At 33.1% G+C, this 16,285-nt stretch overlaps 1 protein-coding gene across 1 annotated transcript in view; it reads right to left on the reverse strand.

The window, feature by feature from the left end:
- Nucleotides 1-1,404: 1,404 nt before the first annotated feature.
- Nucleotides 1,405-16,285, reverse strand: part of LOC127218428 (dentin sialophosphoprotein) — a 34,527-nt gene continuing 19,646 nt past the window's right edge. Inside the window, exons 3-4 of the mRNA XM_051179446.1 lie at nucleotides 9,246-11,689; nucleotides 1,405-1,710 (exon numbers count right to left, since the gene is read on the reverse strand). Of these exons, the coding sequence (XP_051035403.1) occupies nucleotides 1,666-1,710; nucleotides 9,246-11,689 (2,489 nt within the window). The 3' untranslated portion in view covers nucleotides 1,405-1,665. The remainder of the gene's footprint in view (nucleotides 1,711-9,245; nucleotides 11,690-16,285) is intronic.

A 16,285-nucleotide genomic window follows, 5' to 3' on the forward strand; every position in this document is an offset into this window, starting at 1 on the left:
ACCAATATCATTCGCATCATCAGAAATATGAGTAGTTCTCTTAAATATTTCTTTCTTTTTTTCCTATATCCAATTATTCAGCAAATTTAAGTCATTCTTATTTTAATACCTCAAGCACACTTTTCTCTCCTCTCCATTTTTACTACCTACTGCCTAATTTCAAGACAATTCAAGTTAAAGTTTAGACTAATGTAGGGAGACAGGCTTGCTAGACCCCTTATCTCTGTTTCCTCTAAATTCTACCCTCCACACCACAAATAAACTGATTTCTTTGCAGCTCAGTCAGATCATATTATTACTCTGCTTTAAGTTATTAAGAATTACCTGTTTTCTGAGAGAAGTCTTATTTTATATTATGGTAAACAGGGTTTTGCATTTGTTCCCAATGTGAGTTACTATAGCCCCCCTCATCTACATCACGAACTCTATGCTAAACTATTTGTAGTTCCTCAAATGTACTAACATCTCTATTGGATGGTCTATAACTTAAACTTGAGAATGAAGTCAATCCATACTGTTTATATGAGTCTTATGAAGGGAGTAATTATGTTTAAGGAAGATATGAAAGTGAACAATGTGTATGTGTGTTTGTGTGTAAAACAAGTAAAACATAGAAAAAATAAGAAACTTGGCTAGCTGGAGAAGACACTTAAATTTAAGTAATGGATAGTAGCGTACACAGTGTATTAACTGTCTGTATCTTATGTAAATTTTTGTTCAATTAGCATGACTTGATTGCCTAAGTATGTAGTGTACCTGCAAGTCAACAGTCAAAGGAGGTGTTACAGGGTGATGGTGGCACACTCCTTTAATCCCAGCACTCTGGAGGGAGGCATAGGCAGGCAGATCTTTGTGAGTGAGGCCAGCCTTGTCTACAGAGCTAGTTCCAGGACAACCTCCAAAGCAATACAGAGAAACCCTGTCTCAAATAACCAAAAAATAAATAAAGAAAAATGGAGGTGTTTCAGTATACCTACAAACCAGGCTCTGCCTTCTAAATGAAAAGGAAATAAATTTTCCTTTATTTCAATTGTTTTTCAGCTATTTTGTTAAGTCCTATACAACCTATTGTTTGTTTCAGAAGGATCCATAGATAGCTTTACTTGAATGAGATAAATAGAAAGTTAAACAAACTCTGCACAATACTGATGAGTCTTAACTATTTTAATTTTGAGCTCCATACTCACAAAACATTAATAACAATTAAGATTAACAATAAAATATAGATTTAGTATGGGTTCTTTTAAGTCTAGAATGGTCATCACAATAGTAAGTAAAATATGTCTTAAATATTTTAAATGGTAAATTTATGCTCTTGAGAATACAGGGAAGAATTTCTGGGTGAAAGCATGTCTGAATTTTGAATGCTTAACAAAATTTATTTTTGTTTGTTTTGGAGGGGAATATAGTATGTCCTTTTCTTAATGCCAGAGTCTGCCACATGTAAGAAATATGGATGTGGCAAGTGCAACATGGAACTTTGAAATATCTATTGCCACAACAGACAATAAAAGCATGGACATATAATGGGGAGAATATCTAAGAATAAACATAAAATAAACATTTTTCAGGGATCTCTGTAGTTCATTTTGAAGTTATTTGCTCATATCCTCAGAACCTTCTTGGTTGTGCTTTAGTCTTTTCCATCTCAAGGTATTCTTTTCATTAATCAAAGCCAACGTTTTGTCTGCTACCTGTTTGGAGGCTGAGCTGCAACAACAGGATAAAAAGAAACTAGGGAGTTATAAGTGACAATAAAAGAAAAATGTATTCTTCTTAAAGTACTTTAAATAGTTTATTTAACAGAAAATGTTTGATATTGTGACCCTAGGAGATTTCAAGTTCTTACCCAAGAAACTGCTAAGATTACCTTATAGTAATAGGAATAATACTGTTTCTTAAAATACTAAGATAAGACCATAGTGATGTTTACTGTGTAACTTACATGTATATTAGGTTAATGCTATGTTTACCATATTTGACTGCTACAATGGAATGTTTTATCTAATATACAAATTAATTAATTATATGCTCTTATTTTATAGCTGTGTAATCATGGAATAATTACATAACTATGCTTCTAACTCTTCATCTCAAATAATGATAACATAACTATATAGAATTTTATTTTTTATTACTAAGTGCTTGAATAATGTCAAGTTTTACCCATCTTTTCATTCTCAACCTTTTGAATTAAATAATATTTTGAATAAATTAAGTATAGAAGTTGTCTGAATTTTTGCTTACAACTCATAATTAACAAACAGTATTTTTTTACGGTTGAGAATATTATATAACTATAAGTTGTCATTTCAAGCCCTATAACACTATTTTCTTTCTTCATTGTCAACTACTATGTATTTTATTTAGGTGTTACCAGTTAATATTGGTAGAATAAAATTTACTACATGAAATATTCAGCTCTCATGCTATAATAAAGAGAGAGCTATAAGGGAAACCCTGAAGAATCAGGGCAATTATGATCTGAAGTTCTTACAGAAATATCACAGGCATTAATTTCTCTATACATAAGATAAGTTCCCTTACTTGGAACTTCGGACAACAGGTTCACTTTGGATTCCTCACCTATATCTCGTAGGTTTGTATCTGGCTCAGAAAACCCATATCACATAAATACAGAGAAAAGTTTAAACAAAATTTAAATTTATTTTTTCATTTCTGAGACAGAGTCTCATTACGGAGCCTTTGGTAGTGTATCTGGAACTTGCTATGTAGTTGAGGCTATGCTGAACTCACACAACTCTGCTTGTTTCTGCCTCTGGTGTGCTGGAGTTAAAGGCATGTGCCATATCACCTGACAAAAATCTTTATCTTTTATAAGATTAATGGTGATATTTTTATCATAAATTATCCAGATTATCCAGAGAACAACTAAAGATTTACATTAATAGTGGCTTTCTTTCTTTTCTTTTTCTTGCCTTTTTTTTTTTTTTTTTTTTTTTTTTTTTTTTTTTTTTGGACTGCTTTGTTTTTTTCATCTCGGAATTCTTAGAGAGAATACTTTAGTTATATTTGATGCCTTTAACTATACCAAAAGGAGAATACAATGCAGTTTAATATATCTCATTTGAAGATTTTCAAGTCCCCATATTAGTTATAGTTGAAGTTAAATGGTAGATGACTTGTTTAACACAATAGTGCCCTAGTTCAATAACTAAACACTACAAAAATATGAAAGATAAAAATCATATCTGACAAGTAATATAACACTAAGAGACCATCAAGCATTTTACTAACATGGAAAAATGTTAAATTCTTATATCAAATAGCTGTTTTATGGTAATATCTGGTACACTGATGGTGCTCTTAGTAAAGAAGTTGAACAATTAACAGACCTTGAGCAAGTTGCCTTTATCTTTGAACAGGAGTTCTTTTGTGGTATCTCAGAATGAAAATTTCTAAGAAACACATCTTCCACTGTAAAAAAATATAGCATACTCATAAAAAGCCAGGAGTGGACAAATTGATTATCACTATGTAGATACACTGAGGGGCATTTATTTTTAGAAGGACATTGTATTCTGTGGAGTATGTCGGCATTTAACATCTGTTTTAAGGGCTATTAACCAAAATAATTAAACTTAAAAATGTCCCTCTGTTGTGGAATATTAGTTGAAGATGTGTTACATTTGGTTTTGCTATGGAACATTTGTTTAATGATGCAAAGATGTGTTGCATTCTGTTATGTTGGATTTGTTTAACTCTGTGAATCTCTGTTACTTTGCCTGCCCAAAACACCTGATTGGTCTAATAAAGAGCTGAAAAATAGCTAGGCAGGAGAGAGAATAAGTGGGGCTGGCACGCAGAGATAAATACGAGGAGAAATCTGGGAAGAGGATCAAGGAGAGAGAAAAGGAAGAGAGGAGGCCAGCCACCGACCTACACAGCAAGCCACAGAGTAAAAAGGTAAAAGGTATATCGAATAGAGAAATATAAAAACTCAGAGGTGAAAGGCAAATGAGATAATTTAAGAAAAGCTGTCTACAAATAAGCCAAGGTAAGGCCAGACATTCATAACTAAGAATAAGTCTCTATATGTGTATTTTATTTGGGAGCTGGGTAACCAGCCCCCCAGAGAGCCAAAAGAGTAAAAACAAAACAAAACAAATAACATTTTGGCATGCCAACATGATGCTCCAATATCTGTAAGGCCTGAGAAATCTGGAGAAAAAAAGAAAGATAAAACTGATACTGCTCCTTTTAAAATAAAATTCTGACTTAGAGCAGAGCACTTAAAACAGCTTTTTTTTCATGCTATATCAGAACCAAAAAACTAAGTTAAAAAATGCCACCTGCGCCTGCCACAGTGCAGGGCAATGGGATTTCACAGCTAGGGGTGTTGCATGCAGTTCTAAGCCAAAGACACATTAGACCCTGCTGAGAACTTTAGGCTTGGCTTTCACAGGCTCAGAAGCGAGCAGAGCTAACCTCCAAACCTATGCTGATGTTCTAGCTATGATGCTTAGCAGCTTAAATGATCATAGATATACAGTAAAGACAGATCCAAACAGAAAAAAAACCTGAACAGGTTATAATATGTTTAACAATGTGCATAGTGCTAAGAAAATAAATTGAAAATAGACAGTCATAGAAACAAATAGTTTAAAAAGGTTTTAAAGAGAGAAGTAAAGTAATATAAAAAGAATAAGCCACACAGAGATGGGAAATACCATGTTGATTTTGAATTTTTTGATTGATGATAAGCAAAGGACAGCTGCTAAAAGTCCTGGTCTTCCCAGGACTTAATCATCTCAATTTTATCAGGTACCTCTAAAGATCCCTTCTCCCACAGATTACTGAAAGAAATCTAGAGCACAATGCCCACATTCCCAAGAGATGGGGTGGGTGGTCTTTGGTTGTTTGATGGGTTATGGATATTTGTTACCATTTAGGGGAATATAGTAATATAGGATAAAATGACAACTATTAATCTCAGATATTTTGCTTTGGCATGAATTTTGGAATATTTATACAAATTTAATTATTTTGTTAAACTGTATATATGTGTCTACTCTTGGTGTATTGTGCTTATGCAGCTCATTTAAAATGCAATGTATAATTAAGAGATGAGGTTAGTAGTTAATTAAACTTACAGTCATATTAGGTATGTTTTCAAGGTTAAACAGCTGTATTTTAGACAGCTGATCTTCAAACACTTAAAAAACTTTAAAAAAACCTATAAAATATGATTTTACAATGTTTTCTAAACTTAATGCGACACATCTGCTTATGACAGCATCAATTTACTTCATAAAAGGATGATGACCATTGAATAAAATCCATATGGAGTTTATTTTCAATGAAGTAAGACTACCACCTGGGCAAGTAACTGCTCTTTCCTGGACTGCCTAACATTATGCTGTACAGAATGCACATTCAGGACCCACAGGAAAGTGACTGGTGAACTTTGCCAGTCCTTCAAAATTTGTGTTTCATAAAAGAGTCTGCCTAATATTCTAGGCCTGAAGGCTGAACGCAAATGTCTCAATATTTCAGAAGAACATTGGGTGACTGTCCAGGCAGCCAAATGTCTCTGTTGTTAGTTAATATTATATCCTTCTGGCATCTTTGATTGAATTGCAGACTAGATAGTTATAACTGCAGTTTTCCTTAGTTATGATAGAAAGTAAATTATTTATAAAACTTTGGATTTACTAAGATATGATAGGTAATGGATTATTTTCTCTGAATTTACAGACTACAAATGGACTGAATATTGTAAATGTAATTCTTACTTGATAACTGTTTTTTGTAGTTTTAGTATGTTAAAGTTAAAACCTTTCATGTTCATTTACTCAAAAAAGGGAAAAGTTGTGGAATATTAGTTGAACATGTGTTAATTTGTTTTTCTCTATGGAACATTTGTTTAATGATTCAAGGATGTCTTGCATTCTTTTATGTTGCATTTGTTTAAACTTGTGAAGATGTGTTACATTGTCTGCCCAAAACACCTGATTGGTCTAATAAAGAGCTGAAAAACCAATAGCTAGGCAGGAGAAATGATAGGGCTGGCAGGCAGAGACAATAAATATGAGGAAAAATCTGAAAAGAAAACATTGAGGAGTGAGGGTTAAGGAGGACTCCAGGGGCCAGCCACCCAGCTACACAGCAAGCCACAGAGTAAGAAGTAAAGAAAGGTATACAGAATAGAGAAAAATAAAAGCCCAGAGGTGAAATGTAGATGGGATGATTCAGGAAAAGATGGGTAGAAGCAAGCCAAGCTAAGGCTGGACATTTATAAGTAAAAATAAGTCTTCTTGTGTGTATTTATTCAGAAGCTGGGTGACAAGCCCTAAAAGAACAATGAGTAAAAGAGTAGAAAAATCCAACAACATGATTATAAGATCAGGAAGAACATGATATACTAGGGATAGTACCTAAAAGTACAATTCCAACAACTTTTGTCTACTTAATATTATTTTCCTTTTGATAATGTTATATTGTAATTTCTAGTCTTTCAAAAACAGTGCCTTATCTGTTGCATATCTCAAATATTGATTAATTTTTAGTGTGTATTTTAGATGTATTAACTGAACCTCAGTACAAAAAGCACATTTGATTGTTATGTGCAGACATTTATTAGTGGAAATGCCTACTCCATATCCATAACTTTCTAGCTTATATTCACTGAATGTATTGTACTGTTCACTGTTATTAATCATTTTGCACTTCAAACATTCTACTGTAAATACAAATGCTGACTCTGAATGGCTTTAATGCAGTTCTTGCAAGTCATTCAAATCTGTCATCAGATATGGAATTGTATTACTTCTGCTTTTATAATCTAATTTTAGATAATGTATTAAGTGACATCATCTAGTAATGTAGTTCTAATTCTACTAAAGATGAAATTTGCCATTACTATAAAAGAGTTAACTTTGGAAATTAGGATATCATTAAAAATTTCTAAAACTAGTAGCACAAAATGATAACCTACACATATAATTTGATCAGTTGTGATCAAAATATTTTAAACATTTCAAAATACTCTGGAGACTCAGAGAGAAGCTATTTCATTTGTTTTCATTTACCTGTTATATCAAGTGTCTACTTGTTTTCTATGAATGTTTGTAGACTGCAGGTTCTTCAGATGCTACCAGGTATGTTTTACACTTAGACTTTAAGTTTTAGTTTACAGAATGTTTTAATTATTAAATGTCTATTAAATGGTTCAATTAAAAGGTGCATATATTTTACTTTTATATGCTGGACATGGGTTGGTTGTTTTAGTTAACTTATGATTGAAAGAAAAGTGTAAATTCTTTCAAGTACATTTTGTTAAATGTATTAATGAAAGGCACCCATGATCTATTAACAATTGTTGTTTTCAATGGGTATATGTGAACATGGAATAAACCAGGGAAATATAGACCATAAATGACTAAGGGAAGGCAATCACCCAGTCTTACAGAAAATACTGTGTTTTAGAAGGTATGTCAAATACATTATTTCTAAAGCTATTCACAATTTACCATGAAGCCTGCTCATCACCAGTGAAAATATTTCAATTGTTTGCAAGTATTTTAATTGTATAGCCCTGGTATAAACATTAGAAAATATGCCATGCATAGTATTTTTTTTGGATACATAGTCCATGAAAAGCTCATTTTTTATCATACTTCAGAGAAATCAATGCCTTGTACTTGGAAAATTTGTTTTTAATGTAAAGGCAATCTGTTTTTGTAGATATATTTCATCTTGTCACCCTTAGTTCAAAAAAACTGTTCTTAATGCCACGATTTTAACCACAAAATAACTATATTTCCCAAACTTTGTAACCTTTAAAGCAATGCTTTCACATCCCAATAATAAATTTCTGTGTCTATGATCTTGTTTAGTCTAGCCTATGCTACCTAAATGGAATCCTAAAACATGTAGGTGCTTATGTCTGTCTTCTTTGACTTAATGCAATGTGTGTAAGTTTCATCCATAGTTTAGTATGTGTCATTATTACATGTGTTTTATCAAATGATATTACAGTACATAAATATACTACAAAAACATTAATTTTTTTCATTCTAATAGAAACAAAGGCTCACTTGAGATAAATCATTGGAAAAACAAGAAAAAAGAACTCTTTACATTTTAAATTTACCTGAGCAATACTATTTTATTACTTATAATTTATAAATATTAACTTTGTTTATGTAAGAAAAACATAAAAACCATACTTGCTGTTTCTAGGAAGATGGTATCTCTTGGTAAAAACCATAGAATTGTTCTCTATTAAAGTAAAAGCGTTAAGGAGATATTTTTTGTACTTCTGTTTTGGCTACTTGAATTTGTGATGTACTCTAAATGTGTAGTTATATTCATTTACTTATTTTATGGAAAACAAATTATATGAAGCTGAACATTTGTACACAGACACTAAAATCAAATTTAAGCTTATTTACCTTATTTAATGTATAAAAGGGATGAAATTCAATGTGCATCAAATTAATTATGCTTTATTGATAATGCTTAGGTAAAGTTACTTACAAAATAATAATACTTTGTTACTGCCAAAAATAGTTCTCCATATACTTTAGCAATCTTAATTTTCACATGTAATGTAGACTATTAGAGGAAATACTTTATAAAATATAGGTTTATTTATTATAAAGAAAAATAAGATAAACATTTTAAACTAAATTTAGTAAAGCTACTAGGGGGCTTTGTTTTCTGGTATGTTACCAAAATAACTCAATGACTACTTATTTAAAAGTAAATCAGAGTTTAGAATTCATAAAGTACTTCAAAATATCCTTAAAAAGATTAGTGCTTTCAAAGTTGATTTTGGTTAAATGATTTCATTCACAATATTTAAGATAAATTTTAATTGTTCTTCTCTTTCTTCACCCTTCATTCTGTCCCTTTCCCTCCATACTCCCTTCTGTCTATCAAGCGTACATGTGGGCAATACATGTGTAAAAACTTACTCGCTTGTGATCAGGTTTACATTTATGGACTATTAATACACTGCTAAGAAAATAGAAAAGTATAGTAGTCTATTACAGCCCATTCACCTATTTTTCCATTTACCAATTGTATAGAAGATGAATATTTTCTATTGAAAATCATACTAGAGAATTTCCCATGTCAAGAAATACTGGATACATTTTTCCTCTATTCCACAGTTTATATATCCAACTAAGTAAAATACGTTTGATTCATGTTCAATAACCTAACACTAAAAATTACAAGAGAGAATTAACTTGAAATGTATGTTTACGTAAACTTACCTTAAATAATTGATTCACAGCACCTGATGATATAGCAAACTTCACAACATCTGGTAGCTCAGCTTCCACTATAACATCAAAGCTAGAGAGTGGAATATTTTGATTGGAAAGAATCTTGAAAAGAGAAGGATCCTTGATGCCAATTGGATTCTGGACCCTACAAAAATCTTTTAAAAAGCCAGATTCTTTGGCATCAAGGGAGTCCACTGACCCAGAGGCATACTTAGAAGTATCAGAGTATGTGTATCCAGCAGAGTTTTGGAACTGAGCACTAAAATTTTGGTTATCAAAAATTATGTAAGCTCTACCAAGTTCAAGTGAATCATAAAATTCAGAGGTTATCAAAAAAATAGGATAAGAAGTATGATTTGTGCCAGCAATAAAATTTGAGACAGTTCCATAAACAATTTTAAAACTAGATGACATGGAACTGGTTTTTAATTCAGTATCAGTGAGAATGTTAATATTGCTGATACTAATAGAATTATTAGCTTTCTGGTTATCTTTGATGGTAATGCTGAAACCATTAAAATGACTAAATCTAGGGAAATGTTTATTTTCTGGGGCATAGTTTTTTCTGGCAGTAAACTGAGAGCTAATAGCACCAGTATAGCTAGTGATGTTGCTAGTATCATTGGCATTGATAATGCTAAATGCAAAGCTGGGTCTAGTAGCACATTTCTTTTTGCCAAAATAGTTTTGGGTGACTAGAAAACTTGACCTTACTTTGTATGTAAACCCTGTGACAACATTAAAGTCTGAGTAATATTTTAGGGCAGCTGTTAGTTTGTGAATAGCAGTGCTAGTAGGTTCTGTGCCATTGTTAGGCTCAGCAATATGGTTAGGATTAACAACATTGTGACTAGCAGCATTATTGAGTTTGGTATTATAGTTAGACTCAAGATCATTTAGGCATCCATGGCTGTTTGAGAGGAAGGGATTGTTATTTGGATCAGTCTCATTTTTTGTAAAGTCAAGATTATGGGAAATTGGTCTAATAGTCTCAGAGCAAATATTTCCTTTTCTATTGTCTTTGCTAGGGACAACAACACTATTGGAACCAGAAATGTAGTCCATCACAGTTCTATTTTTGTTTCCAAAGGCAGAGTTTGGATTTGTGCTACTCTTGGTGTCATTATTGTGCTGATTGAAATCTTCTGCCATATCAGAAACATTGTTTAAATCAGTGCTATATTTCAAGTTAACATCACTGTTTGAAGCATTATCAGAGGCAGGGTCAGATTCATTGTTACGATCAGTTACATTTTTAGAGTCACCATCATTGCTGGAAGCAGATCCACTTGTAGGCCCAGAAGCACCATTAGGATCAGACCCAGTATTGCTATCAGTATTATTTTCAGAGTTTCCATCTTTAGGATCACTGCCATCAGGGTCAGATTTGTCTTTGGGATCTTTCTTATCTTTGTTGTTATCTTCATCTTCAGTGTCTGTTTCATCTTCAGCATCTGTTTCATCTTCAGTATTTGTCTCATATTCTTGGTCTGTCTCATCCTTTGAAAGACATTCCTCTTCAACATCAGCCTCATCGTTGATATTTCTAGCACTGATAAATTTAAAAAGGCTGTCATCAGGATTATCCTTATTTTGAGGTTGGGTAGTAAGATTGAACTTGCTTTCACTTTCAGACAATCTTACTGGTGTTGACAATATGTGGCCATGGGTACTATGTTGGCCCATGATTTGTTTAGATTTTATAGGAATGGTATGTGTATCAGCAGAGCTCTTAAGATTTCGGAGAGCTGAACAACTTTCACAATGTAAATAAGAGGTAGAATCCACAGAATGTCTGAAATCTTCCCTGTGCAGAGCGCAGCGCATACCCACATGATGCTTAGGATCCAGAGACTGAGATAAAGGGCTATTTCGAGAAGTCTTGAAGTGTCTAGTAGTTTTAGAGCGCAGAGAATATTTAGAATATGATGAAATCTGTTCATGTAAAGGAGAGTCCGAGTCAGAGTCATCAGAATGTGTGGGGCATTTATGAAAAGAAGAGTTACTAATTTCCATAAAACATCTGGTGCATCTTTGAGTTTCCACATCCAAAGAATATGTAATACTTCTTCGTGTCTTCTGTCTTGTGGCAGACTTACGACTCTTAGAATTTGGGCTGCTGACAAGTGATGATACATTAGAGGTGGAAGACTCAGAACTTGGAGGAATGGAAGTAATTTGATACCTAAAACTCTCACAACCATGTGCATATCTATACTCCCTGCAATGGCGTTTATCAAAAGATAGTTTCCGGCTGGCTTTTCTGTGATACTTTTCATGTGTGAATGTGTGAGATTCTGGAGAAAAGCTATCGCTGTGCTTTTCCTTTATTTTTTCCTGTGAGAGTTGTTTGTCACTGAGACTTGAAGATGCCTCTTTGAATCTCACAGTTTTGTCTTCACTCTTGTATCTTGCTAATTGAATTCTGCAAACTAAAAGAGAATAAAATATGATTAAAAATAGGCAAATACATAATTAATCTAACTTTAATGTTCACATTGCAATAAAAATCTGTGCAAGCAAAATATAATCTCCTTCAAAGTATTATGGTGAGTTTTATTTGATCCTTCAAGGGGAGGCCATGACTCTAAATTTTCTGCTCAATTAAATGTCATTTTCAGGTTTTTAAGATAAAAATGAAACATGGTCATTTATTTGAGATAGTCATTTTCTTCAAGTTGACAGAGCTTACTCTTTAGAAAAGAAATCGTTATAGAAGAATTCAGAAAATGCTGCGACCAATATAAAAATATGGCTTTGCAAATTTGTTATAAGTATCTACATTGCCTTATTATGTTTCTAGAAATATTAAGAACTGTATTTGTTCCTGCGCTATAGCATTTACAATGTTTACAATCTCAATGTTTAGATAGGAAAACACCCTCTGCTTGATACATATTCTGGTATGAATGTTAATAGCAATAATATCTTCTATTGCTATCAAGAACTTAATGTTGCATTATCCTGGAAGTATAGTATTTACTGCTATCTTAGCTTTAAAATTGAACTAAAATTATTGAATTTCATTATGGATAATCTTATCATAAAGGTAGATAGGCAGGTGCATGACTAATTTTAAAAACAAATATAAATATCTCTTTTGCCATTCCCACCAGGTTTTAACACACACACACACACACACACACACACACACACACACACACACACACACACACGAATTTCAAGAGGTTTCTTTATGTAGCTGTGGAGCCTATTCCAGAATTTCCTCTGTAGAACAAGCTGCAGGCTTCAAATTCAAAGAGATTTGCCTGCCTCTGCCTCCTGGGTGCTGAGATTAAAGGCATGTACCACCACCACCCAGCCTTCAAATATATTTTTATGCCTAAACATGAAATCATATTTTGGAAAGGGTTTATGAATACTGAATGGTAAGGCCCATTTAGAAATTGACAGTAAATTCTTACAGAGACAGAAGCTTTCTCATCAAATTTCCCTTATCACAAGAGTCCATAAAAGATGGTTATAAAATTTTATATACATTTTTTTGGTATTTATGAATGTTATACTATCAAATAGGTATAATCTGAAAGATATTCACTAGGATAAGGTATATCTGATTTACTTATAATGAAACATTTCTTCCTGGAAAAAATCCAAAGATTTTATTTCTAGTAAAATCTTTGTAATACTTTTTTACTGTTGTTTGGTTGCTTCTCACTAATTGTTTTTATTTATACAATTGCTTGGTAATTTTTATTATTTACAAATTGTAACTAATCAACTAAATTTATCATTATTTCAAAACCATTTGGTTAGCTAGCTATTAAGTACAGAGATGAATATGCACATATTCTTATTAAGAATCTGATGGATGTACTGTGGACATAAGCAATATTATGTTAACACACAGACATATCACTGACCAAGGAATTTCAGGAATCATTCTATAAAAAATTAAGTATTTTTATATCATATTTTGTGTGTAAATGAAGCATGCATGTGTGAAATCATCCACAAATGTTTATTTGTATGAATGGGGCATGTATTTACATTGCTTGAAAGAGTGTCTTTCTTACTCACTGCTGCATATGCCAGTGAAGCTTGTATTCAAAGTCTACAGTGACTTTATTGTCTCTCTCTCCCTGTTTTGCAAATAGTGAGATAAAAGTTAAACATTTCCCTTGTCATCTTTTACTTATGTTTTGGGGACATGAAATCAATTGTCAGGCTTTTATGGCAAATGTTTTACACATTGCCCTAAGAAAATGAATCTTACAGAATGAGAAGTAGAATCTTAGAGAGACCTAGTATATTATAGGTGTCTGCAGGACGGTGAGATTTGGATAGCAGGCTACTTAGAGTGAGTTCTCTCTTGAGGTAGGCCATTTGAAAAAAATCTGGACATGGTGACTTTTTTTTTTTTTTTCCTTTTTTTTTTTTTTTTTTTTAAGAGTTATTTATTATCTGCCTGGATGTGTATGCCTGCAGGCCAGAAGAGGGCACCAGATCTCATTATAGATGGTTGTGAGCTACCATATGGTTGCTGGGGATTGAACTCCAGACCTCTGAAAGAGCAGTCACTTCTCTTAACCACTGAGCCGTCTCTCCAGCCATAATGACTATTTTTATAATGTGAAAATACCAATATGAAAAGTCAAAAACAAAAACACTAGGATATGGAAATTTGTTCAAAACAAAGGAATCATATATATATTATACTGACTATATACATTATACTGAATATATAATATATATATTAAAAATAGATTTTAATGAAAGTGAGATATATGCTTTACTTAAAACATAAATCAAAATAATAATCATAAATATGCTTAGCATAATGAAAAAAGCCATTAACAAAATGAGAATTTCAAAGGTAACATGTTAAGTAATATGTATGAAATAGAAAACAAAGAGTTAATACAACAATTAAAATGAAAAAAATATTCACAAAGTTGATCTACAGCAAACTAATCATGGAAAAGGAAAATGAAGAAAGAATATAGTTAACTGGAAATTACCCAGTTAGGGGGAAAAGAAAAAAGCAATGGAATTATAAGGAAGGTATAGGACAGCAATGAGTGTACACATTTTGGCAAACTCAAGGATAAAAAACAAGAAAAATTTATTTGAAGAAATAAATACAAAAGTCCCCAAAACTAGAGAAGTGATTATGAAATTATATATATTCAATATAAGGTAAAGACAAAAATCCATGTAAAAACAATCAAAATAGCAAATAAAATATTTAAAAACATTAAGGAATTTATTTATGATGCACAGGGGAATCACTATTTGCAGGGTTTCTTTTTGCATGAGCATTAAGTTCTAATTCAGATTAGACAGTTAGTGCTATATAGTGTTAATAGTCATCATTTTAATCATCATCAAACTTTTAAAATTGGCATTGTGACTTGCATGCTACTATAAGCTTTCATTCATATATATATATAGTATAGTATATTTTGTATATTTTTGTATAATTCTTAACAGACAGATTCAAGGGAAAAAAGAACTACTAGTTGATAAATTCAAAGTACTATAATACCCTGCTAACCCAGGTTATTATGTCATGCAAAATTGTTTTAAAAAGTAATTAAACAGAAATACTTTATCTGGTATGGAATTCTTCTAATTCTGAATTGCTTTATAGGAATTTATAATTCAAATTTAAATAAAAGGATGTTAAATATGAAACAAAATTATAAACATACTAGTAAGATTAAATGTATTAACAAATACAGCCTATTTTAATACTGTATTTCTGTTGAGTAAGTGACCTTTAATCCTACTATAAAAGACAAAATTTAGCTAGGAAGCAAGTTTGTCTCTAAGAGAGACAAACATGGTACCCCAGAGAAAGGGAAAGGAACAAGATCTGAGCAAATTGTGAGCATGGGGGGAGGGATGAGGAAATTAAGAGAAAGGAAGAAGAGAAGGAGAGAGGAGAACATGAGGGCGCAGGAAGATTGAGTCATGGAAAGAATAGAGAAGAGCAAGGAAAAAGATACCATAACAGAGGGAGCAAATATAGTTTTAAAGAGAAATCTGGCACTAGGGAAATGTCCAGAGATCTACAAGGATTACCCCAACTAACAATCTAAGCAATAGTGGAGAGGCTACCTTAGGTGCCCTTCCCCAATAATGAGATTGATGACTACCTTATATGCCATCCTAGAAACTTCATCCAGCTACTGGAAGAACAGACACTATATGAACTCCTGGAATCCAGTTGTAGAAAGGGAAGAGTGATGAACAAAGGCTGGAGAAACCCACAGAAACAGCTGACCTGATCAAGGGGGAGATCATGGACTCCATTCTGATAGCTGGTAATCCAGCATAGGATTGACCCAGACCCCCATGAACCTGGGTGTCAATTAGGAGGATTGGTAGTGGATCAGTTTTTATCCCTATTGTACGAAAGGATTTTGGGAGCCCATTCCACAAAGAGGATAATCTTTCAGCCTAGACTCATGGTGGAGGGCCTATCACCTGTTCTAAATGATGTCACAGACTTTAAAAGATCCCCCATGGAAAGCCTAACCCTCCCTGGAGAGCAGAAAGAAAATGGGATGGGGGTTGGTGGGGCAGGGAAGGGAGGGGAGAGGATAAATAGGGATTGACATGAAAAACAAGATTGTTTCTAATTTAAATAGAAAAAATTCATATCAAAGAAGACAAAACTAAGACTATTAAAATAGTTTTTATAAAAATGTTAATTGCCACCCATCTCCTGAAACCTCAGCAGCTCCCTGGGACACAGACATCTACTGCATAGAGAGGACTGAGAGGTGACTGTCCAGCTGGACCAAACAGTCTCTAGGCCCCATGTCCCAGTGAAAAACTCCTGGCCCTTTCCTCGCCTATCTCAGCCACAGTAGCAGGTAAGCAGGAAAGACTCTTGCAGGCAAGCTGCATCAATACCCCCCCCCAATTGCGCTCCCAAACTCACTAGTCCAGGTAAGCAGGAAAGACTCTTGCAGGCAAGCTGCATCAATATCCCCCCACTGTGCTCCCAAACTCACTAGTCCCTTGTGACCTAGGCAGGTCCCTGGGATACAGACATC

This window comes from Phodopus roborovskii, unplaced genomic scaffold (assembly GCF_943737965.1).
Source record: "Phodopus roborovskii unplaced genomic scaffold, PHOROB, whole genome shotgun sequence".
Taxonomy (NCBI): domain Eukaryota; kingdom Metazoa; phylum Chordata; class Mammalia; order Rodentia; family Cricetidae; genus Phodopus; species Phodopus roborovskii.